Consider the following 25,449-nt stretch of genomic DNA (forward strand, 5'->3'; position numbering starts at 1 on the left):
TTATACATCAGCATACTGCAAGGGGCTTGTTTAAGAAATAGAGGTTTCTATCAATGATCACTGTGAACTGGGAAATTTAGTTTCTAGTGGACTTACTTGGGATGAAGATGTTCCTGCATCGTCTCCCTGTCTCCTTGTGCCTCCTCTGCCTCAGGTACTTTGCAAGGTTCTGGGCCAAATGCTCGTGGACCACGAGGTGCAGCCCGAGGCAGACCTAACACAGAGGCACTGAGCGGATCGCTACCTGACAGCACCGCCCGGCTGTGTCGGGGCTGCGGGAGCGCTGCCTCCGCAGAGGACAGGGCACAGACGTCCTGACATCAGCAGAAGTGCCCTTAACCCACCAAGCACCCGACGTGGCTGCCAGGGCGTGGGAACCTGCCCCACCCCCGCCTCCCCGTGGGGGCCTGTGTCTAAGGCCGACTTGGGAGAAAGGTGGCCTTGGCGTGACACACTGCTTCACTTCTGAGAGCCTGAGGCTGTAGAAGCTCAGTGACAGGCAACAGCAAAGATGGAAGGGCTGCAGCATTGGGGGGCTGTAGCCAGAGGACCTGCTCTTCGGTTCTCAGAAAGTAAATTTACTGTGGAAGCAGATTATAGACAGAGAGGTTAAAACTAGTAACCCACACCAACATTTAAGAATATTGAATCTAGGTTTTACATAAATGACTGTTTCTTCCTAAATTGTTTCCTGTAATCATCACGTCTGTGCGCAGTTGTGGTAAGGCTTGCAAGAAGCATGTGCATTGGCTTCAGTCCCAGGCCACCTCTCCAATGCCCCTTTCACCGTTGAAGACTGTGCACTCTGTTCCCCTCCCGGAGCCTGACCCATTGCCCATGTCATCCTCCCTCCTGGGCTGGGGAGGACGCACTTCCACAGAGCACGCGAGTCGAGACCACTTCCGGCAGCCTCCCCTGGCTCTGACACATCTGCAGCCTCTGCGTCTTTCCGCATGACTCAGGTCTGATAAGCCGCAGACCCACACGGCACCCAGACCCGTCATCTTTCCTAGCGTGTTGTCACAGCAGACCTGGAAACTAATTTCCTGTGTGGAGCAGGTTGCTTCACTGGTGCTATTTTAGATTGTAGAGCTGGAGCCAAGGAAAGGATTAAAAGTGATTCTGCCTTCCCTTTTCTCTGTGCTTTAAAAAAACCACTCTGCTGACGGTTGTACAATGTGAGTGTACCTAACGCCACTGACCATACAAATAAAATGGGTAAGATGGTAACTTTTATATTACGTATATTTTGCCACAATAAAAAACCCCTTCCTCTAGAAATTGCAGTTTTTATTTTTATTTAGTATTAAGTATACTAGAATTTGATTTGTATTCTGGGTTTACTATTCCTTCTATTAATAATCTGAAGAGGTTATTAATAGAATTACAGCTTTTACTGCCTTCCATTTGAGAAGGTTTTATCAGCCTTAATAGTGACAACACTTTACATGTCATAATCAATGTTAGGTATATATGAGTGAACACAGCTTTGTGTGTATTTAACTTACAAAGTTCACCCGAGACTGCTGTTTGGAAAAGACCCAGCAGAGCACTCATGTTAGTGTCACAGGTGTGTGGTATAGATTCAGGAGGGTCCAGATGGGATGAGGGAGTGGAAAACGGCCCTCAGGTCAGGACCAGCTTCCCATACTCATGACTAGGACTCGCCCGGTGACCGGCAGTTCACGTCATTTCTTGGGGTCTCTGTTTCCTCATTGTAGAAGATTTTTAAAATTGGAAAGAAGACTTACCTCATGGGGATGTTGTAAAAAGCAAACGAAATAGCCAGTGTGGAAGAGACACAATCATGCAGACATAGGGGATTATTAGTAAGGAGCAAAACCCGAGACACATAAACATTCTTTTCAAGTTGGGAAACAAACGAGCAGCCATCAGTGATTAAAATTACCCCTTCCCGCCCCATCTGCCCTCCTCAGTGCCATCATCACCTGAAACCCCAGCACCTGGTCTTCATGGAGCCCCGCCCCCTGGTGTTTATAACCCAGGAGTCCTTAAGTAACAAGGGATTTGGGGCTGGAGCTTGTGGTTGTCTCCAGAAGAGGATCTGGCAGCTGGGCCTCTCCGGAGGACTTGGCCAGGACCCCCCGAGCTTTAAGCCTCGGTTGATGGGTCCTTTCCTTCGTGTCACACTTCCGCTCAGTCTCCAGTTGTGCATGACAGTTAAGCTGCTCTCTTCCTTCCTGTCCCCCTGCAGGTCGCTGCTATTAACCCAAACCACCCACTGGCCCAGATGCCTTTGCCCCCATCCATGAAGAACTGCATTCAGCTGGCAGCCTGTGAGGCCAACGAGCTCCTGCCCATGATCCCCGACCTTCCGGCCGACCTATTCACGTCGTGCCTCACCACCCCCATCAAAATCGCCCTGCGCTGGTAAGTGGCACCCACCTCGACTCCCAGCGACCCCCCTGGGGTTTGCTGTGGGGACCCAAGGAATCTACCTGGGTCTTTTGGACCAAGTTACAGGCGTGAGCTCAGGACCCCAGGTGGATGCTGGGGTTTTCCTCTCGGGGTTCAGGATGCGCTCTCCCCCGGGTCAGGTGCGTGCGTGGTTTCCAGGAGCACCCTCTCCATTTCATCGCTAACTGTGGCTGTGCCCTCAGATAGTACCAACGTGGGTCATGCTGGAAAGTGGATTTTCTTTTGAAAAAAGAAAAGCCTTCATTAGTTATAGAATTCTTTGCTTGAGTTGAAGTAGAATCTTTCAATTTATTCTCAGCAGTAAAAAAAAATAATAATGATTTTTTTTCCTACCGCCACTCTTTTGAGAAGTTGAGAGCTCTTGCGAATATGACTGAGGAAATGTGTGGAATATTCCAAGACAGTAGGGACTGCATTTAAGACCCTCCATCGTTGGCAGGACTCACAATGGAATGTGTGTGCTTCTTGCCTCCAAATCCAGTTTTCTCCCCTAGACCGTCTTGCTCTCTTTTAATATCTACTTTTCCATTTTATATTTTGCTGGAACCCGTATACATGGAGGTAAGTAGCTCTCGGTGAGGCACAGGCGGGACGGTGCAGCCGCGTGGGTTCACTGGACTCTGTGGAGGCGCCTTCCTCCGTTTCCTGCCGGGATGTCCTAACAGCGCAGAGGCACAGGGTCCTGCTTCCTTCCCCTCAGCCCTGGAGAAAGTGGGGAGACAAGCAAGGACCCTGGGGGCAAGGACACAGTGCTCAATCCCTCGGGAGGCCCCTCAGGTGACTATAGCCTGGGCGGGGGGTCCTGTGGTTGCCTTGAGCTGCTGGTTGGATGAGAACTTGGACTTGCAGCTTTACCTCTGTAGCAGCATCAGGTTGACCCACAGCACCTGGGTGAGGGCATCCACCTCCCACCCCAGCCCTCCCAAATCCTGGCTGTGGATCCCCCCAGGGAGAGGCCTCTTCTAACGTGCCTGATCCCTAAGGAGCTAGCGGAGGAGGTGTCCCCCAACTGCCGAGCTCACCCCCCGACTCAGCCAACTCAGACAGGGCCTGACCGGGGCCATTCCACACTGCACCCCACAAAGCAGAGCACACGTGGCAAAAGCAGACTCCAGGGGAGAGAGCTGAGCTAGTCATCGTGCGAGGCAGGACTGTTGTCATCAAGCACAGTGCACGTGACGGGAGGTGAAGGGAGGAAGATGCTGGTAACAGAGTGAGACTATGACCTGGGGATGTTGAAAAGAACCACATAGAGATACAGGTGAGAGGACTAGGGTGTTTGAAACAAAGGACACAGTGGATGGGATTCCTAGAGGGAGGGGTGGCTGCAGTCTGACTTAGCACGTTGGGAGATTACAGCGAGGAGCTAGGCGCTGGGGAAGGCAGCAGGAGGAGAGAGACAGAGAACAGAAGAAAAGCAGGAGACACGGGGGAGATGGAAGCTCCCCTGTGGAGAGAGAAGGGGAAAGTGGCAGAGCTGGAAATGCCTGAAGGTGATGCGGACACAGTCTTCAGAACTGGAGAAAGCTCGAAGGATCTGAGAGGCTAGGGCTGATGGGAAGGGAGGAGAGTAGGGACGCGACCTCGGGGCGAGGCTGAGGCTGCGCGGCAGCCACGCCCACACCGCCTCTGAGCGTCACTCCTTTCTTCGTGGCTGCGCTGCCCTTGACTGGAGGTCTTTTCGTTCTTTGATTTGTAAGTGAGTTTTTCTATTTAGCTCTCCATACTCTGTGATTGCTGTTAGAAAAGGTTTATGGTGCCATTTAATGTGACCTCAGGAAGATCTCTGATTCAGATGACTCAGGAAGTCGTTCATTTTATTCATCATCCAAGAAATAATTTACTAAATACCAACTGTGTACTTAAAACCCATGGGTAAGCACTATAGGCGATACAAAGAAGCATATTGTCCTGAAAAATTTACGGTCTCGTTGAGGAGACAAGATGTGACCTGAAAATTCATTATCTAAATGGGTGCTTCATGCCAGGCAAGGAAATCTGAACATTTCAGGCAATGCATGAGCAAGGACTAAATGGATCTGTGGCACCAAGGGCTATTTGTGTTTCCAGAGGACAGAGAAATCCCTAAGGGCCAAGGGGATCAGGGAGGGCTTCTCGGAGGAGAGGAAAGTTGAGTCGGGGTCTGGGCAGACGGTGGGATTTGAAGGGGAGCAGAGAGCACCACAGGCAGGTGGCCCCCAGCGCAAGAAACCGTCCCTGAGGAGCGAGAGTGGGTCAGTCGAGAAAGGACATCGTCCAGAAGGGTGAGGTGAGGTCGGAGTATGGGCCGGCATCAAAGGGTGGGCTGCCTTGATGTTGGGCCAAGGACCTTGGCTCCTCCTAGGACTGGTGGGGGGAGGTGTTTATATGGGGAAATGACTTAAGAATAGTGTTTAAGGAAGATAATCCATGTAAGGATGGGGAGACCTTGGTCAAATGAGGCCTTTATCACAGCAGTGAGATCAGGATCCAAACTAAAGCAGGAAGGTGGAAACGGCCGTAGACCCCTCGGCGGGAGGGCCCACAGACACGCCCCAGAATCTGCGGTGCAACAGGCCTCATTCCCACTCATTTTCCTGCCCCTCCCTGTGGATTTCCTGCCCTTACTGCACCTGTGCACCCCGACTCCGGAACTGACGGTGCACACCAGCTCTGCTCCGGGACCCCGGGCTGGTGCTGCATCTGAGGGGGCTGTGAGTGGAGGGGTGGACTGACGAGGGAAGAAGCAGGAAGAGCACAGACGGGGCCTCCTGCCCTCGCCACTCCACACTCTGCTGCCAGCGCAGTGAGTTTATCTGTTTCTCCCCTGTGTCTCCGGCCCTGTCGTCCTCCACCAGGGGTCAGAAGGACGTGGCGTCCCTTCACTGGCAGCTGTGGGTCCCTGCCCTCGGGTCAGGGGTCAGGCAGTAGGCTTTCACTCCACCATGATGTGATGCATTGTCTTGGCACCTACCCGAAATCCTTTTTGGAGTTAATATATAATTAATTTTTTTAAAGTAAGCATTTAGTAGGAAGCACAGTGAAGAATCAAACTAATACAGTTATCAGAGAATGGACTTTGAGGTCAGTACATAACGATTGTGGATGATGGTCGTCAGATAAGCACTGCCTGGAATGATTAAGCAGAGTCCCAGGTGGGTGGGTCTTTTACAATTAACCACTTTCTGCATACTGAGGGATTGAAATTAGATAGAACATAACATTTCACTGAGTGTCCTTAGCCTGTGAATGGCAGTAAACCATATTCATGGGAAGAATTGTCAAGGGAATTCTGTACTTCTTTGTAACAGCTGAGTTAAAAAAAAAAAAAAGACACCAGCCCTTTTTTACATGAAGAAAGGAGACAGTTTGCCAGATAGTATTAATACGTATATTTTTAGGGTTAAGTTTTTTTTTTTTAATTTATAAGTCAGTTTAATATTTTCCAATGAAAAGTGGGATATACATTCTTTGTAGAAAATTTACTAAAAAGTAAAAAGAAGGAAAAAGTTGTCCAAGATTTTACCATCATTACCACAATTAGTGTTAACTGGTTAAAAAGTCAGTCTTTTTTTCTGTGTCTGTACATGTTTGCATTGATGTAATTAGACTAAATTTACAATTTCATATACTTAAACCTTAGCATAACAAACTTATTTATCCTTGACCATTAGAAACTCAATAAATGTTATTTGTAGTGATTGTATAATATTTCACTGTACTGATGTTCTATGTTATTTAACCAAGTATAGGGCTTTAGGTTTTATGATTCAGGTAAGCTCAGAGTAGCTCTAGAATAGGGGTCCATGGGCTTTTTCTGTGAAGGGCCAGATAGTAAATAGCTTAGGCTTTGTGAGCCCGAGGGTCCCAGCTCTGTTGTCATAGCATGAAAGAGCCATAGAAAGTATGTAAATAAATGAGCATGACCGTGTTCCAATAAAACTTTATTTACAAAAGCAGGCAATGGGCCACATTTGGCCTGGGAACCATAGTTTGCCATCCCCTACTTCCGAGAATGGAGCCAGGCTTTTACCTGCAAATGACTGCTGCACTTACCTGTTGGTCAGTGAACCCGAACAATAAATAACCTAGGAAAAACCTTTGCTCGGGAAGGTTCCTGTATAACTAAGAGGATGGTTTTAACAAAACTGCACTCATGTAAGGCACAGTTGCTAAAGAAAGTTATATACCTTGTAAACAGAATACAGCCTTACTTTATATGTACAAAATATGTGTACGTATATTTGATGGCGAGTATGCTTATAAATCTTATTTGATCATGAAGTAGTTGTTGGAAGACATCATTCTCTGATTTTTGTTTCATTTTTGCCTCAATCTTATTTTCAGAAACTGATAATTTTAGTAATTCTGAAGTGAGCAATTACATTACTCTCCCTGTAAGTGATTTCCTTACTCACCATATACATCAATATAGGATAAGAATCCAAAGTATTTTTTCCTTAGGCTGTTTTCTACTTACTAGATTGAGTGGCAGGATACCATCTTAAATTTATTATGGATATATTTGTGTGCTACTGAAATTATAACTCAGTGGTACTTAATTTGCTGTGGGACTTGCTGTAAAATAGATTGATGCCCATCGCATTGTGTGTCATGCAGTTGTATTGTCTGTTAATGAAAATGGCAGACATCATTTTGGATTGAATAGAGGTCAAGAAGCATGTTTCCTTCCTTTCAATTAAATTGAGTAATCTCAAGGAGTTTAAATGTTAATGGCATAGTATTACTGAAAATTTGCCAGCACGGAAAGCCTTGTCTTCATCTTTGCCCAGAGAGAGAGGCAGCTGCACAGACACCCTGCCCTGCAGCTGCACTGAGACCCTGCATCGTCCATCCAGCTGGGCCCCACGCTGTGTCCTGCTTGTCTCACTGCAGACACTTGCTTTGCATTTTGTGACACTTGCGGCATTTGCTTTATGTTTTGTCTTGAAGACTTAACCAAGAATCAGTCAGAATTACTTTTGGAAACATAAATTCTTGCTCGTGTTTGATACTGGGGTTAATCATTTATTCTCTGTACAGTTTTCTAAAATACAACTTCTCTGCTAGAGAGCAAGCTTTCTGCCTACCCATTTAATCAGTGCTTTCTGTTTTGTGATCTTTTTCAGTTTCTTGTAAAAACTGAATTAAAATGAAGTATCTTATGTTTGAAGGCAGGCGATCTAGACACATTAGTGAATGAAATTGTCTTACCAGTTTACTTTGTAGTAATGTCACACTTTGCGTCGTAAACCTTGGTGGTAGTAAACTTAATTTGGGATTTATTTAAACAGTTTTCTTATCTGGAGGCCCTCACAATGTGGCCATAACTGTAATCTGGTCCTGCTCCATAAACCCCAGGACAGTTTCAGGATAATTTCCAGTCTTTCAGGTTATGTAATTTGTCATGTGCCCACTCTGAGGAAACTATTTTTTCTCCCCAAGCTAGACGATGTACTCTCAGTGTTCCTATCTCTGACATACACTCAATTAAGATGAATATCATAATGTATTGTAATAGAGCTCCTTTAAAAAAAGTTGACATGCAGAAACCTGATTTATGCTGCTAAGAAATGAACTGAACCAGACAGAATGGCACAGGCGCTGACTCCCTCCCCTGAGCCCAGTCCTCGGGCTGCCACAGGGGAGTAAGATTGATGGGTCCTACAGTGAGCCCACTCAACGAGTCAGAAACGGTGTGGAACCCTTGGGGATGGCTGAGACTGTTGTGGTGGGGAGTGGAACAGGTGAGGACCAGAAGGTGCAGCTGAGGGAAGGCCAAGGGTGGGCCCTCTGGTGTGCACATTACTCTTTCCATCATTGCCCTGGACAGTGCAGCTTGCCTTGCTGTATCTGGGGCTTAGAAGGAAGGAAGGAAGGAGGGAAGGAAGGAAAGAAACAAGGTGTACCACCTCTCCTTTGTAGAAAAAGCTACACGTGTAAAAATCAGAAGCACTACACCACAGAAAAATAATTCAGAGTGAGGATAAACATACCCAAAGTGATAAGAGAGAATATTGGAAATAGGAAGAAGAAATAAGAAAGATTAGTTGGAGGTATGGATCATGAAAAATACAATTGACGAAGTAAAGAATTTAGGAGGTGGATTGAAAGGCAGCATTATGGGTATAACCAAAGGGCAAATTAGAGAGCTGGAAGGCAGGGTTGATTAATTCCCACCAAAGAGGTAGAGATGGAAAGAATGAGAGACCAGAAAGATAGAATTAAAGTTTGAATATCTGAGATATTGATCATGAAAAATAAGTCTAGGTTTAGGTCTCACTATGTTAGAGGTAACCACCAAAAGAATGAAAATAGAATATATTATGTTCACAGGAGCAGAGCGGATTTCTTCTCTCCAAAAGAAGGTAGAAAAAGAAAAAAGAAAAGCATGGTAAATAGAAAATGTGAAATAGATGGCTGAAATAAGTTTTGAAATGTAAGCGATTATCTAATTGTTAGTGAGTTGAATTCACCTCTCAAAGGGCAGTGATTCTCATGTTGGATAAAAATCATCATGATATAGCATGTATCACAGGATACATGTTTAAAACAAAGTATTTGAAAGGTTGAAAATCAAAGGATGAAAGAGGAGAAATATGGAAACCAAAAGAAAGCTGGAGTGACAATTTTAATATGCATCAAAGAAAAATCTGAGATAAAAAATGTTGAAAGGACAAAGAAAACTTTTATTGTGGTAAAAAGAGCAGACGATCAAGAAGATACACTGACCATGGCTCTCTGGGCATCAAACAATATGGCCTTGAAATATGTAAGATGGGAACCAAAAGGACTCTGGGTAGAAACGGATACACCAGGAACATAGGTACTGAGACCAAGTACATAAAAAGTAAGAAAAATAGTTTAGATTTTAATAGCAGGACTAATTAGCTAGGTCTAATGTAGGCATATAGGACCATGTACCCAACAAGCACAGAATACACATTACTTTTGAGCATAGGTGGACCATTCACAGCAAACAAACAAACAAACAAAAAAAACTGTGTACCAGGTTCCAAAGGAAGCTTTAATAATCCCAAAGAATTGATACCATATAAACTCTATTCTCAGACCACCATACAATAGAGTTAGAGCTCAATAATGAAAGGATAGCTTTTAAAATGTCTGAAAACTAAAAATCTTACTCTTAAAAAATAAAGTCCTTAAAGAGGAAATACTTTTTAAAAATTATGAAATACTCAGAGCTGAATTACAGTGAGAGCACAGCTTTTCATGTCTGTGGGATGTAGCTAAAGCAGAGAACGAAGATTAAAAAATAAAAGAAAAATCAAATGTTCACCTTAAGGAGCCCAGGGGAAAATGCAGTAAACAAAAAGGAATATGAAGAAAGGCAGTCCTGAAGATGAAGGCAGCCCTGAGCTGTTCATAGTGTCTCCACATCCAGAGCACCTCTGGGTAGTTTCTCCAGAATTCTCCCAGCAAGGAGGAGCAGCCCTAGGGCTCTACTGCTCTTTATATAAATTCTGGACCAGCACTCTCATCCTTAGCTCCTCCTTCAAGTGAGTCCGGTACCTCAGTTTTCATTCTTTCTGAGATTCTGCATTATGAGGGTGCTTACTTCTTTTTGGCTTTTCCCCTTTGAGGTTTAAGGCTTCCATTCTCTCTCTGCTTAGTCACTACAACTTGCCCAACTCTTAATTCATTGAAATTTTAAATTATGGTAATAAAAGTAGCTCGATCTTGTTGAGCATTATGCTGTGCCATTACATGAATTAACCCATTCAGCCCCTGCAGGAAGCCTGTGTGGCATGGCCTGCCTTCAGCCCTGCTTTCAGGAGGAGGGGATTGAGGCTGCATGGTCGTGACTGGTAGAGCCAGGATTCAAACCCTGTCCTGACACCAGCACTGACACTTGAGACTGTCCGTGTGATGATTGGCTTCTCCCATTTGCTGTATTTTCTCCCTGGTACTCTTTGTCCATGTCTTACTCTTTTTCTTCCCCTTTGGAGAGAGTTGAGATCCATGTGCATGTTTAATCCAGCATATTTAAGTGGAGTCATGGGCATTTACTTAACTTGGTAAAGGCTGTACAGGGCTTTTCAGCAAATATGCTTAGTGGAGAAACTTGAGATGCCCTCCCTTTGACATTGGGAATAAAGCAAGGGTTCTCTCTGGCGCTACTTCAGTATTAGAAGTTCTGGCTATCAGTAAGACAAGATACAATATTTGTAATTATCTGTGTGCATTATGGATCATCTTTCATATTTCATTGATTCTAGGATGTACATTTTCACATCTGAACATACCTGAGATCCAGTACCATCTTTTGATAAATAATGTGCCTGTTTAGTTGGCAGCACTTTTTCTTTCTTAGTGTACATAGAAATGCTTAGAAAAGCCCACGTCAAGGTGTATGCTATAACCTTTCTCATTGCACTGTTTGTGAAATAACTGACTCAGGGTTTATCACTAGGGGATCATGAGTAAAATATCATGTTTGCAAGAGGTAAAATTACTGAACTCGGCTTACACGTACCAAAAATAATCTCAAAATTGTAATGGTGTTTATAGATTTTAATTAGAAAAGTCTAAAATTTATGGTCTAAGCTTTCTCTGTTAAGACCAGAAAAAGAGAAGCACATCAAACCCTAAGTATGTAGAAGAAAGGAATAAGAAAACAGCAAAAATAAACGAAATAGAAAATGCACCAGAGAAATATACAAAACCCATGAAAATAGATAATAGTTTTTGAAAAGTTCAATAAAATTTTTAAACTCTAGCTAGAATGGTCAAGAAAAACAGAAAGAAGATATAAATCCCCTATTTCAGAAATGAGGGAGCATCACCACAGATCCAACAGACATTAAAAGGATAGTAAGGGAATCCTTTTAAGTATGAAGGACTTGGTGCCAATAAATTCTATGTCTTAGGTGAACTGGATGAATTTCGTGAAAGACACAGAATACTAAACCTGACACAAAAAGGAAAAGAAAATATGGATAGTTTATATCTCATAAAGAAACTGAATTCCCTAGTTAAAAGCCTCACAAAGAAAACTCCAAGCCCAGATATCTTTGCTAATGAATTCTAGCAAACATTTAAGAAAGAAATAATACCAATCCTTATACAAGCTCTTTCAGAAAATAGAGGAAGGGGGAACATTTCCCATCCCATTCTACGAGGCTGACTTTATCTTAAAAATCAAAGTCAGACAAAGACTCTGCAAGGGGCGGGGGGGGGAAAGCTACAGGTCAAGATCTCTCATGAACACAGGTATAAAAATTCTTTGTTTTTCTTTATTTTATTTGTTTAAAACAATTTTTAAAAATTTTTTGGCCGTGCCGCATGACATGCAGGATGTTAGTTCCCCGACCAGGGGTCAAACCTGCTCTGCCTGCAGTGGAAGCACAAAGTCTTAACCACTGGACCACCAGGGAAGTCCCAACAGGTATAAAAATTCTTAACAAAATATTAGCAAATGAAGCCCAACAATATAGAGAGAAGATAAAGTATTATGATCAAGTAAGGTTTATCTCAGGAATGCAAGGCTTAACGTGAAAATCAATCAATGTAATTCATTACATTAGCAGAATAAAGGGGAAAACCTATATGATTATTTTAATAGATAAATAAAAAGAATTTGACAAAATTCAGCACGGTTTTATGACAAACTGATTCAGCAAACTGCAAATAGAAGAGAACATTCTCAAGCTCATAAAAGGCATCTAAGAAAAACTTACAGCTAACGTTGTAGTTGAAATGGTAAAAGACTAAACACTTTCCCCAGAAGACTGGAAACAAGGCAAAGATGTTCACTCTCACCATTCCTTTCAACATTGTACTGGAAGTCATAGTCAGTGCAATAAGCTAGAAAAGAATAAAATGGCATGCAGACTGGCAAAGAAGTAAAAATCTCTTCACAGACAACATGATTATCTACGTAGAAAATCATGAGAAGTCTACAAAAAGGTCACTGGAACTAATAATGCATTTTAGCAAGGTTCCAAGATATAAGATCAATACCCCCAAATCAGCTGCATTTCTATAAAGTAAAAACTAATAGTTGGAAATTGAAAATTTTTAAAAAACATACTATTAGCTATGGCATCAAAATTCTGGAATACTTGGGAGTGAATGTAACAAAATATATGCAAGATCTGTGCACAAAAACTATAAAACAGGGCTTCCCTGGTGGCGCAGTGGTTGAGAATCTGCCTGCCAATGCAGGGGACACGGGTTCGAGCCCTGGTCTGGGAAGATCCCACATGCCACGGAGCAACTAGGCCAGTGAGCCACAATTACTGAGCCTGCGCGCCTGGAGCCTGTGCTCTGCAACGAGAGAGGCCGCGATAGTGAAAGGCCCGCGCACCGCGATGAAGAGTGGCCCCCACTTGCCGCAACTAGAGAAAGCCCTCACACAGAAACGAAGACCCAACACAGCCGTAAATAAATAAATAAATAAGTCATTTTAAAAAAACACAAAACTATAAAACATTGCAGAGAGATAGACCTAAATAAGTGGAGAATTATACTGTGCTTATGGAGTAGAAGACTCAATATTTTAAAACTTTTATTCTACCCAGGTTGATCTATAGATGCAGCGCAATATCCCAGTCAAAATTACACCTTTTTTTTTTTTGGAAATTGATGTTGATTTTAAAGTTTATATAGAAATGCAAAGAGTCTAGCCAAAACAATTTTGAAAAACAGGCGTGTGGTTCAAGATTTAATGTATACATATAGCTGATTCATTTTGTTATACAGCAGCAGCTAACACAACAATGTAAAGCAATTATCCTCCAATAAAGATGTTAAAAAAAAAAAAAAAAGAAAGAAATGTGTGTGAACAAACAACTCATGGAACGGGAACTTGAAGTGGCTATTAAAATTTTGGGGAAAAAAAAAAGGTTTAATGTAAAGCTACAGTAATCAAGACTGTGGTATTGATATAAGGATAGCCATGTAGATTAATGGAACAGATGATGGAGTGCAGAATTAGACCCCCACATATATGATTAATTGATTTTGGACAGAGGTACCAGATAATTCAGTGGAGAAGGGACTGTCTTTTCAACAAATGGTGCTGGAACAACTGGCTATCCATTCGGGAAAAAAAATAAAATCAAAACCCCAGCCCTTATTTTACACTAAGCAGAAAAATTAATTTCTGATCTATATATAAAAGACAAAACTATAAAACTTATAGATGAAAACATAGAAGAAAGTGTTCATGACTTCTTACATGTAACACAAATAGCACAAATCATTAAAAATTGATATATTGAGGTTCATCAAAATAAAAACATCTGTTCTTTGATAGACACCGTTAAGAAAATAAAAAGACAAGCCGGGCTTCCCTGGTGGCGCAGTGGTTGGGAGTCTGCCTGCCAATGCGGGGGACACGGGTTCGGGCCCTGGTCTGGGAAGATCCCACATACCGCAGAGCAACTAAGACCGTGCGCCACAACTACTGAGCCCGCGTGCTGCAACAACTGAAGCCCATGTGTCTAGAGCCTGTGCTCTGCAACAAGAGAAGCCACCGCAATGAGAACCCGCACATCGCAACAAAGAGTAGCCCCCACTTGCCGCAACTAGAGAAAGCCAGCACACAGCAATGAAGACTCAACACAGCCAAAAATAAAATAAATTAAAAAAAATAAAAAATAAAAAGACAAGCCACAAACTAGTTGAAAAGATTTACAATACATGTATCTGAGAATATATAAAGAACTGTATCTAGAATATATAAAGAACTGTAAAAACTCGATCATAAGAAGACAACCCAAATTTTAAATAAATGGCCAAATGATTGGAATAGATGCTTGACAAAAAGAGAGAGGAAGAACCGACAGACCCACGAAAGGCGCTCGTGTGTTGGCCAGAATGTGGAGTAACTGGAACGCTCATACATTGCTGTGGGGATGAAAATAGTACAGCCACTTTAGAAAACAGTTTAGCCATTTTTAATAACTTTAAATATACACATAGCATACAACTCACCTATTCTGCTCCTATGTATTTACCCAGGAGGAATGAAAACATGTGTCCACACTGAAATGTGCAATGAATGGTCATAGCTGTGTTCATGGTGTCCAAAACCTGGAAACAATCCAGAGAGATGTTCATCCATGGGTGAATGGACCAAATTTTGGGACATACACTTCGTCTGTTACTGCTTACCAATAAAAAGGAACAAGCTATCGCTATAACATGAATGAGTCACTGCTTGAAAGAAGATAAGCACAAAAGAGTACATAGTTTATCATTTTGTGAAGTTCTGAGTGAACTACGACGAGAGAAAGCAGATCTGGGCTTGCTGGAGCCAGATACAGGGATGAGGTGGACAGCGCTTCTGGGGGGTGGAAATGTCCTGTGTGGGAATTGTGGTTGGTTGCACAGACAAAACACATTTGTCAAATACTTCAAATTATAATCTGAAATGGATGCATTTTATTGTATGCAAATTGTACCTCATTAAAGTTGATTTAAATGTTTTAAAATGCATAATATTGGGTGAAAAAATAAACAATACTTTTTTGTAAATTAAACGCAAAAAATATAGTATAAATAAGTTTGCACATACACTTGAAATACGGAAGGGCATACATTAAATAGATGTGAGTGCCTATGGGGTATTGAGACAGGTTGGGGATGTAGGGAAGAAAACGGCAAAACAAAAGAGAAGGCTCACACACGATGATGATGTGTTCCACTAACTCGGGACTGTGAACAGCCTTCTGGACACCTAACATCTTGGAAAGTCACATACATGAAACGGACTAGACAGACCACCCTTTGCAAGATACCAGGATTTTAAAATCATGTCTCCTTTTATTTCTTTTAAATATCAGATGTCAGTGTTAAAGTGCTGTCCCAAGGCTCAATGTAATCAATAATGGTAAAAAGCTAAGAAATATAATGTTTACAGAGTTACTGTCATTTAGACCAATTTTGACCAAATTTTAGGCACATAGCGCCTTTTGAAAATCATCTTATTTCCCTGAGAAAAAGTATTAAGTGAATTTTTTTTTTGAAGGGCAGGTTGCCTTTTAATTACTGTTCACGTTTGGGCTTATTTATCTTCTAGTAATTTGCTGTTGGCTCACATTCTCCCTTCTCCTCCAGTGTTTACCTAACAAGAGTACGTGGAATGTATTATCTCAAACGGATCTCACTAGGCAGTTCAGTGAGTCCAAGAGTCTTTTGTGAGAGTTTGAACGAATCAGTATGTAATGTGTGTGGAAGACTCGAGGGGAGCAAGTGTGAACAGAATGTTCTTTTAACATAACAGGAGTGTTCAGAAGAGAATAAAGATTTTATGCAGTTCAGCTCACAGTGGGACTCTTACAGCCACCAAGTTATTAATATAGTTACGGGAAGTCAACTTTGGGTGAAATGATGCTTATAAAATAGTGTTCTGCCCCCGCCGGCCGGCCTCCCTCCCTCCCAGTCCTCCTCATGATCGTCGGCCAATGGAAGCAAAGTCGTTTGTCCTCTGCTGCTTTGATACCATCATCACTGTGTTCCAAATTAGTTTTAATCCCTGTTTGAAATCATACTTGCAGAGCAACTGATTATATCACTTTTTATAAAACAATTACCTGTTAACTATTCATTTGCTTATTTGTATCTTCTCCTTAAACTTCTGGGCATTTTAACGGTACTTTGACTTCTTATCTGATTTGTGTGCCTAAGGATGCAAAATCAGTAACAGTAAATCACATTGCTTCAGAGACTGTTATTGTATACAGCTGCATACTTGACAGCACACTTTCATGACCCTTATGGACATAAAGAAACAATCCTTTGATTGGTGCTGAACTAGGCGGCATATTGCATGAACCAATTTCATTCTCTTTTTACTTTTGCTGAGATGGAATTGATGGTCCCTCTTAAATAACATCACGTTTTGAATACCAGCACAGTGTGACCACGTATAAAACCCATGCAGATGGTAGCATAGTGACCCCATCAGCGTCTAAAATAGTGTCAATTAAGCCACGAGATGTCAGCCTCTTCTTTGTTTTTTTTACTTCTTTATTTTACACACTTTATTCTGAGCGTTTAAACTGGATGCAGAGGCCATGTTAAGGCACTGAGACTGGGCGTTAAACCTCGTCCTAGTGTTAACTGTTGTCACCATGGTCATCAGAACAGCTTGTTTGCTTATCCTGAGATTGAATGGACTTGTGAAATAACTTCTTTTGAATATGTGTTCTGTTCAGTCAGCCTTATTATAAGTACTAAAAGTATAAAGATCTGTGAGACGAAGTCTGCTAAAGAGACACTTTTTATCAATGCTGCTCTTGGGGATGGAGAAGAGGATGAGGAGATTCCTCTGCTCGCCGTGGAGGCAACCAGCATCTTGCTGGGGGGGTCATTGGTCCTGACCTCCTGTGATGAGTAAACTCTGGCTCAAGTGAGAAGGAGGAAGAGGCGCCTGAGCAGACAGTCACCGCCGGGCCATGTCTGGGCGATGGCAGAGCGTCCGGTGTGGCAGGGGCCCTGAGGACTGAGGGGGGGCAGGTGACCATGAAGTGGGAAGAGGGTGGAGCCGTGGATGTGCAGCTTGAAGGTGGGCTGTTCCGTAGGACCTTGTTCCAGGGGTATGGTGCTGGGTCTGGGGTCCCGTCTCCAGAGCCAGTGAGACGGGTTGATCTCCCCTGCAGGCGTGTGACAGCTGATTCGGGAGACGTGTACGTGGATTAGTAATAGAGTGACTCGGGTGCTGCTGGAAATGGGCACACGGAGACGCAGACCCACACCCGACAGGGCAGCTTCCCCGGGTGTGCGAGACCTGGAGGCGGCCATAGCAGTGGCCCTCTGGAGGGCGTGGGCGAGCTCAGGACACCTGGGCGCTCCCAGCTGGCCTCTCCCCAGCCCCACCCACCGCCCCAGTGGAGGGCAGCAGGATTTGTGGATGTGACTCATAAAGGCATTTCAGGGCCTTCTGATAACCCCCTCCTACTAAAAAAAAAACAAAACCAAAACCAAAAAGAAAGGCCGAGGTAAACAAATGGGACTGGAATGGAGAGGTGGCTTTCCAGGTGGAGGAGATCTGAGGGCCTGGAGGGAAGGAAGAGGCGGGAGCTGGACTCTGTCGGGTGGGGCGGGCGGGTTCTTTGCTGTCTGGTGGAGGGTCTGTGGTTGTTGTCACTTTGTTTTGAGCACGGCACGTGAGGCTTGAACAGGTGCGTGAGATGAGAGGAAAGCTCGTCCCAGGGGAGTTGTTTCACTGGGGTCCAGCACCATGGTTTGGATGCAGTTGAGGTTACTCATAGAGCATGTAAGCCGAGAGGAGGGCCAAGAACACAGCACCAGGTTCTGCGAGTCCTAATGTAGGAAGGAAGTTGGCCGGAGGGAGTGATTGGAGGGGCAGAGCGGAGAGGGCAGCCAGACCCCCACATCCCTCTGAGGACCCTTCAGGGTTGAGGATTGGGAGAGGCCTTGAAGTTGACAGGAAGTCCTCGGTCACCTCGGGCAGTTCTAGAGCCACTGGAGTGGCAGCCAGAAGGCACGGGGCTACCCTGAGAAAGGGGAGGCAACACAGGCATAAACTATGTTAAGGAAGTGAGGGGTAAAGCGGCAGAGGATCAGTTGCTCTTTTGAGGGGAAAATGTACGACTTAAGGAAAGAGGTTGTTGGCTTTAAGTTAGTTGCTTTTTTAGTGTTCTTGTTTTTAATAGGCAAACATTTGTGACTGGAAGGTAGGTATCTTTTAGAGAGGAAGCAATTGAGGCGGGCTGAGGCTGTCCCCTTCCTAGCAGTGGGGTTCATCTGCTTCTTGAAGCCGTGAGGGCAGGTTTGGAAGAATCTCAATGGAGGGTAACGTCCCAAGGTCACTGACCTGACACCTAAACCAGAGCCCAGGAGTACAAGCAGGTAAAGTCAGCAAGCATGACTCAGTGAACACCCTCATGGTGTGATTTCCAAGCTTCCTGCCTGGCTTGGGAGTCCAAGGACAGATTGTGTATCAGACATTGTAAGGAACACAATTTACATTTAAAAGATAATTGGAAAATCAACCTGAATTCGCTCATTTGCTGCCAGAATACCAGGAATTGGCTCAGTTTCTCAGCAGTGCTCCTCCTCACCCCCACCCCCTGGGAACTGTTTTTCTGGTGGATTCAATACCGTGAGAGCACGGAGAAGCCAATGGAATGTCTGGGCTTCCTTCCCTGCACCTGACCTGGCGTTGCCAGGCTCTGGTCTGCCGTAGGAAACTTGCTTTGGCCTGGTGCCTCTGCTTGTTCCCCACGCGGTCCTCAGACCAGCCATGTTATCATCGTGTCCACCTGCCTCTAAGTTAATGGGCACAGACTCACGGTTCATAAAGCAGCTGGAATATCTGGTACTTATCAGGGTACTTAATCGACAAATGTCTTACAAGAATTAAAATCATGTCGGTGCTATTAATGTTCAGAAACGTATTTGGGTGTTTTCTTTTCCTTGAGTATAAGTGGAGACATGAGTGCAGAAAAGCATGTAGGGAGAGCTTAGGTGTTAGAAGGCACAGGAGAGGATGGGGGTGGGGGGGGACAAAGTCAGTCCAACCTTAAATATGAGACCTAAAAAGCAGGGAGATTTAAATCCTGAGGAAGACAACTGCATAGACTGCAGCCCGAGACTGGACTTGGGCGGCTGGCATGCCAGCCGTGGTCCAGGCAGGAAGGAGAGACTTGGCTACGGTATTCCTGCAAGGCTGTTGGCCTTTGTTAATGAGCACAGGTTGGACCAAACCTGGACCTGAGGTGTGCACACTTCTCATTTGTTTGCTGTTTAAGCTACTTCTCTGTTGCCTCTATTTTACCTGTTAGACAGGGATGTGCAGGCACTTCTGTCAGTTCTCTCCTGAGCCAATGGCTGGACCACTCACCCTGCCTGGTGGCTCCCACTCCCCCTGTGGCCTCCCCCGCACAGCTGGGGGAGTCTCTCTTTATAGGCTTTCATCTTACTACTTGTTCCCTCTTTTCTTCCTGCTTTCACTGCTTGAGTTTGAGACAATGCATTGACTTGTCTAGAGGAGCACAGTGGTACGTCATTTTTGAGTTTGGGTCCGGTGGCCTTAGCCCCCGTGGGAGTGTCGTGGCATGTGGCTGCAGAGGTACGCTCTCACGCTTGGCCACGTAACTGGCTGGGTAGTTTCAGAACCTTCTGAACCTCAGCTCTCTCCCCTGAAGTAGGAATAATAATAGCAAACAAAGAAGCTGTCTGGACACAGAAGGTACTTCATAAATGACATTGTCCCTATCTTAATCTTCCTGGAATCCCTGGAGATGCTGCCGGGCAGACCAGCAGATGGAGGAGTCATGGTTCGGCTCACAGCTTCTGCCCTAAAACACCAAACCTGTTGCCTCTTTTCCATGTCGTGTTCTTCTCCTCAGGAGTCATTTAGGAGTTCAACCTGGAAACTGAGTCAGAGAATGCGAATTTTTTAACAGGAAGAACTTCCCACGTTTAAAACACCTGGGGCTTATTACAGAGACTCCTTGTGGCTGTTTTTAAGCATGGGTTTTGCCGTGCTATTGGCAGGCGGGAGGTGAGCTGCAGCTGAGAAGCGCCCGTTCTCTCCAGGGTTGGAGTGCAGCCTCACCCGCGATGGGAGCCTGGTGACTGAGTTTGAACTGACCAGGCGTGCAAAACACTGAATTCACTGTTGACTGAGTTTCTAAGCCAGCCTCCGGCTCTCGGGAGTCTCCTTGCAGGGAGAAGTCTACTGGTTACATAGGAAAGAAGAGAAATGAACGTCTGCGTTATTCCAGTAAAGTGTCTGTAACTCGCTGGAGGGGTTTGTTTGTATCTTTTGATCACGGAAGGAGCGTGACACTGCACAGCTCATCTTGGTCTCCCATCCTACTTAAAATTCCTTCCAGCCGATTTCTTCTCTCACTTGTATCTGGAGAAGAATCAGGGCTTGGCTTGGGGCCACCAGACGTGCCGGGACTTCAGAGTTCTGCAGTGACATCAGCTTCAGTCCCCTGTAATAGGGACTGACTGATTCTAAAATGATCCACGCAGGTCGCTGTGTAGCTCACGAGCACTGCTGCTCTCAGCGTATCATGGGCTTATGTTTTTAAATAGGGTCAGCTCTTTTGAAGTTGTCACTTGAATGGTAAGTGGTATGGAATTTGGTGCTGCAGCGCCTGCCCTCCTCATTCACTGGGGCAGGGGTGGCCTCGGTTCGCCTGTATTTCCCCCATCCTTGTGCACACGGGCATGAATTGACCCCCAGAGTGAACTTTTGGATGTAGAGGAAAGATTGGGGGTCAAGGACATAGCTTCTTAATACAGAAAGGGCACATCAGGCAGCAAGAAAAATAATAATAAGAATAAATACGGTGGAAGATTGAATTTAAGTGGTGTTTGGCTCTTTAGTTTAAAAGAATCACTTAATTTTTACATAAATTTAACTTTCTGGGTCTGCCACGAGGCCATCCTATATACTAGACAAGGACAGATGATGGCCCAGCTGCTGTGTGTGAGAGTAAACAGGTGTGTTTACTGGGAAACACTCCCTTCAGCCATTTGGCCCTGTTTTCCCTTTATACTAGAGAATCTCGGTTCCCAGGGGACAGCAGCCTCCGCCACCACCTCTCAACCATTCCTCAGCACTGCCAGCACATGAAGACGCCTACTAAATCAGAACTGTGCCGCGGGGCTCACAGGGGGGTTCCCTGGGTGAGAGGATTGGGGTTCTATGTGTCCCGTGTGAAATTCTTGTTTTCTGTGGCCGCCCCTTCCTGACTGCCGGCTCCCTCCAGGCAGGTTTGTATGTGTTCACTCCTCAGCTTTGTCAGTAGGCAGCGTAAACACAGTCCTTGTTTTCAGTTTATCAGGTAAAATTACACCTTAAGATTTGAATCAGACTGAGCAGGCTGGAGCATGTGAGGTTGTCCTGGACAAGCTGGATTCTAACTTCTTTATCAGGTGAATTCCATGGAAACAGGGTCCGGAAAGTTTGGACAAACTCCATGGAAGCTTGTTGTGTGTTCTGCGTCTCTCCTGTGGTTGGGAGTCGTGAGTGTCACCTCTGTGGAAGAGAGCTGCACTTTTAGGAGAGAGTGTTGGTTTTCTGCTTTTGCAGATCAGTGCAGGGGCTTTGCTGTCAGGACCGACTCTTAATGACCACGGAGATGAGTTGGGCTGGGCAGGGCTGGGAGCCCCTCTTTACATCTTGACATTCTTCAAAAACAGAAACAAACTGCTCAAGTTTTGAGAAATTAGATCTTTCCCTGGAATGTTTTCCTGACGTTGACTCATCAACGTAGGAACATCTGCTTTGACCTCTCTTCCTCTTTCTCTCTGTTTACTTTCCATTGCAGGACAGTTTTCAGCTATTCTAACAAAACAGTCAAGAGAATAATAAAACAAACCCCCTTGTACTCATAACCCAAATCTTACATTTGTTACTTGCTCTATCATTTTCTTCTTATGGCTATTTTTAGTAAATTACAGAAATTATGATATTTACCCTCCAATACTTAAATATGCATTTTCTAAATGACATTTCCTTATGACAATTGTTTTGACCTTTTAACCTCTTCTGGACCAAAATGACAGCACCCTTGCAGAGTTAGCACTGTTCCCTTGGAAGTTCTTTCTGCTTTCACTGGGCACATACTTAAGGGACCCCTGGGATGTCTTCCAGGCTCTGGCCCTGGGAACAAGACAGACAGGATCGGCTCATTCCGACCATCATTCAGATGCTTGCCCCTGAAACATCGAGGGCAGCTGAGACAGCTGGCTCCTGAACCTCATTTGTGTCTTGTTCTGGTTACTGGTCTAGAAGCTCCTGAGGAGAGTGAGCCATTCTGTACATTTAAAAGTGGTAGCTATTTAAAGATTGTAAATTACAAAAGTCTCTTTTTCTACTTTTTTTCTTGCCTAATAATACACATGGCATACTTTTTAATTTAGTTACAAATACCAGATGATTGGCACACTGTTTCATGTGGGTTTTTTTGTTTGTTTCTTTGTTTGTTTTTTCTTTTTTTTTTTAATAAAACCTTTATTTTTTTATTTATTTTTTATACCACAGGTTCTTATTAGTCATCCATTTTATACACATCAGTGTATACATGTCAAGCCCAATCTCCCAATTCATCACACCACCACCACCACCACCACCCCTGGCTTTCCCCCCTTGGTGTCCATACTTTTGTTCTCTACATCTCTGTCTCAATTTCTGGTATATCAATGATGTTGGTCTGTAATTTTCTTTTTTTGTAGTATCTTTGTCTGGTTTTGGTATCAGGGTGATGGTGGCCTCATACAATGAGTTTGGGAGTGTTCCTTCCTCTGCAGTTTTTTAGAAGAGTTTGAGAAGGATGGGTGTCAGCTCTTCTCTAAATGTTTGATAGAATTCAGCTGTGAAACCATCTGGTCCTGGTCTTTCGTTTGTTGGAAGATTTTTAATCACAGTTTCAATTTCGTTACTTGTGATTGGTCTATTCATATTTTCTATTTCTTCCTGGTTCAGTCTTGGAAGGTTATACCTTTCTAAGAATTTGTCCATTTCTTTCAGGTTGTCCATTTTATTGGCATAGAGTTGCTTGTTATAGTCTCTTAGGATGCTTTGTATTTCTGTGGTGTCTGTTGTAACTTCTCCTTTTCCATTTCTAATTTTATTGATTTGAGTCCTCTCCCTCTTTTTCTTGGAGTCTGGCTAATGGCTTATCAACTTTGTTTCTCTTCTCAAAGAACCAGCTTTTAGTTTTATTGATCTTTGCTATTGTTTTCTTTGTTTCTATTTCATTTATTTCTGCTCTGATCTTTATGATTTCTTTCCTTCTGCTAACTTTGGGTTCTGTTTGTTCTTCTTTCTCTAGTTCCTTTAGGTGTAAGGTTAGATTGTTTATTTGAGGTTTTTCTTGTCTCTTGAGGTAGGCTTGTATAGGTATAAACTTCCCTCTTAGAACTGCTTTTGCTGCATCCCATAGGTTTTGGATCATCATTTCTAAGTATTTTTTGATTTCCTCTTTGATTTCTTCAGGGATCTCTTGGTTATTTAGTAACGTATTGTTTAAGCTCCACATGTTTGTGTTTTTTTCCCTGTAACTGATTTCTAATCTCATAGCGCTGTTGTCGGAAAAGATGCTTCATATGATTTCAATTTTCTTAAATTTACTGAGGCTTGATTTGTGACCCAAGATGTGATCTATCCTGGAGAATGTTCCGTGCGCACTTGAGAAGAAAGTGTAATCTTGCTGTTTTTGGATGGAATGTCCTATCAATATCAATTAAATCTATCTGGTCTATTGTGTCCTTTAAAGCTTGTGTTTCCGTATTAATTTTCTGTTTGGATTATCTGTCCATTGGTGTAAGTGAGGTGTTGAAGTCCCCCATTATTATTGTCTTACTGTCGATTTCCTCTTTTAGAGCTGTTAGCAGTTGCCTTATGTATTGAGGTGCTCCTATGTTGGGTGCATATATATTTATAATTGTTATACCTTCTTCTTGGATTGATCCCTTGATCATTATGTAGTGTCCTTCCTTGTCTCTTGTAACATTCTTTATTTTAAAGTCTGTTTTATCTGATATGGGTATTGCTACTCCAGCTTTCTTTTAATTTCCATTTGCATGGAATATCTTTTTCCATCCCTTCACTTTCAGTCTGTATGTGTTCCTAGGTCTGATGTGGGTCTCTTGTAGACAGCATATATATGGGTCCTGTTTTTGTATCCATTCAGCAAGCCTGTGTCTTTTCGTTGGAGCATTTAATCCATTCACGTTTAAGGTAATTATCAATATGTATGTTCCTATGACCATTTTCTTAATTGTTTTGGGTTTGTTTTTGTAGGTCCTTTTCTTCTCTTGTGTTTCCCACTTAGAGAAGTTCCTTTAGCATTTGTTGTAGAGCTGGTTTGGTGGTGCTGAATTCTCTGAGCTTTTGCTTGTCTGTAAAGCTTTTGATTTCTCCATCGAATCTGAATGAGATCCTTGCCGGGTAATCCTGGTTGTAGGTTCTTCCCTTTCATCACTTTACGTATATCATGCCACTCCCTTCTGGCTTGTAGAGTTTCTGCTGAGAAATCAGCTGTTAACCTTATGGGAGTTCCCTCGTATGTTATTTGTCGTTTTTCCCTTGCTGCTTTCAATAATTTTTCTTTGTCTTTAATTTTTGGCAATTTGATTACTATGTGTCTCAGCGTGTTTCTCCTTGGGTTTATCCTGTATGGGACTCTCTGTGCTTCCTGGACTTGGGTGGCTATTTCCTTTCCTATGTTAGGGAAGTTTTTGACTATAATCTCTTCAAATATTTTCTCGGGTCCTTTCTCTCTCTCTTCTCCTTCTGGGACCCCTATAATGCGAATGTTGTTGCGTTTAATGTTGTCCCAGAGGTCTCTTAGGCTGTCTTCATTTCTTTTCATTCTTTTTTCTTTAGTCTGTTCCGCAGCAGTGAATTCCACCATTCTGTCTTCCAGGTCACTTATCTGTTCTTCTGCCTCAGTTATTCTGCTGTTGATTCCTTCTAGTGTACTTTTCATTTCAGTTATTGTACTGTTCATCTCTGTTTGTTCTTTAATTCTTCTAGATCTTTGTTAAACATTTCTTGCATCTTCTCAATCTTTGCCTCCATTCTTTTTCCGAGGTCCTGGATCATCTTCACTATCATTATTCTGAATTCTTTTTCTGGAAGGTTGCCTATCTCCACTTCATTTAGTTGTTTTTCTGGGGTTTTATCTTGTTCCTTCATCTGGTACATAGCCCTCTGCCTTTTCATCTTGTCTATCTTTCTGTGAATGTCTGTTCCCTACTGAATCTTGAGAGATCTGAAAGTTTGGAATGACAGAAGAAACACCATATTCATCTTGGTACTTCTTACAAGATTTGTATTGATGTCTCATGCAATAGAATTTAATCTGTTTTGCACAGCATCTGCAGCTACCAGAAAACCTCCTCATGATATTTTCAAGGTCTAAGGCCCGTTCAGGACATGCTCTCTCTCTTCTAGTCACATTTCCACAACACAGGGGACAATGTATTCCACTTTCTCTCACTGCAGTCAGGAAACATTTTCTACAGAAAACGTGCTGACAAGCCACAGTCCATACGGGCGTTTTGAGCACC

General features: G+C 43.5%; 1 protein-coding gene across 2 annotated transcripts in view; it reads left to right on the forward strand.

Annotated features, from left to right (window-relative positions):
- RPTOR (regulatory associated protein of MTOR complex 1) overlaps positions 1 to 25,449 on the forward strand; it is a 353,305-nt gene that overhangs the window by 189,037 nt on the left and 138,819 nt on the right. For both annotated transcript variants that reach the window (XM_036836768.1, XM_036836767.1), the window contains exon 6: positions 2,216 to 2,391. In XM_036836768.1, coding sequence (XP_036692663.1) covers positions 2,216 to 2,391 — 176 coding nt within the window. The remainder of the gene's footprint in view (positions 1 to 2,215; positions 2,392 to 25,449) is intronic.

The sequence above is a fragment of the Balaenoptera musculus genome, chromosome 20, assembly GCF_009873245.2.
Source record: "Balaenoptera musculus isolate JJ_BM4_2016_0621 chromosome 20, mBalMus1.pri.v3, whole genome shotgun sequence".
NCBI classification, from domain to species: Eukaryota; Metazoa; Chordata; class Mammalia; order Artiodactyla; family Balaenopteridae; genus Balaenoptera; species Balaenoptera musculus.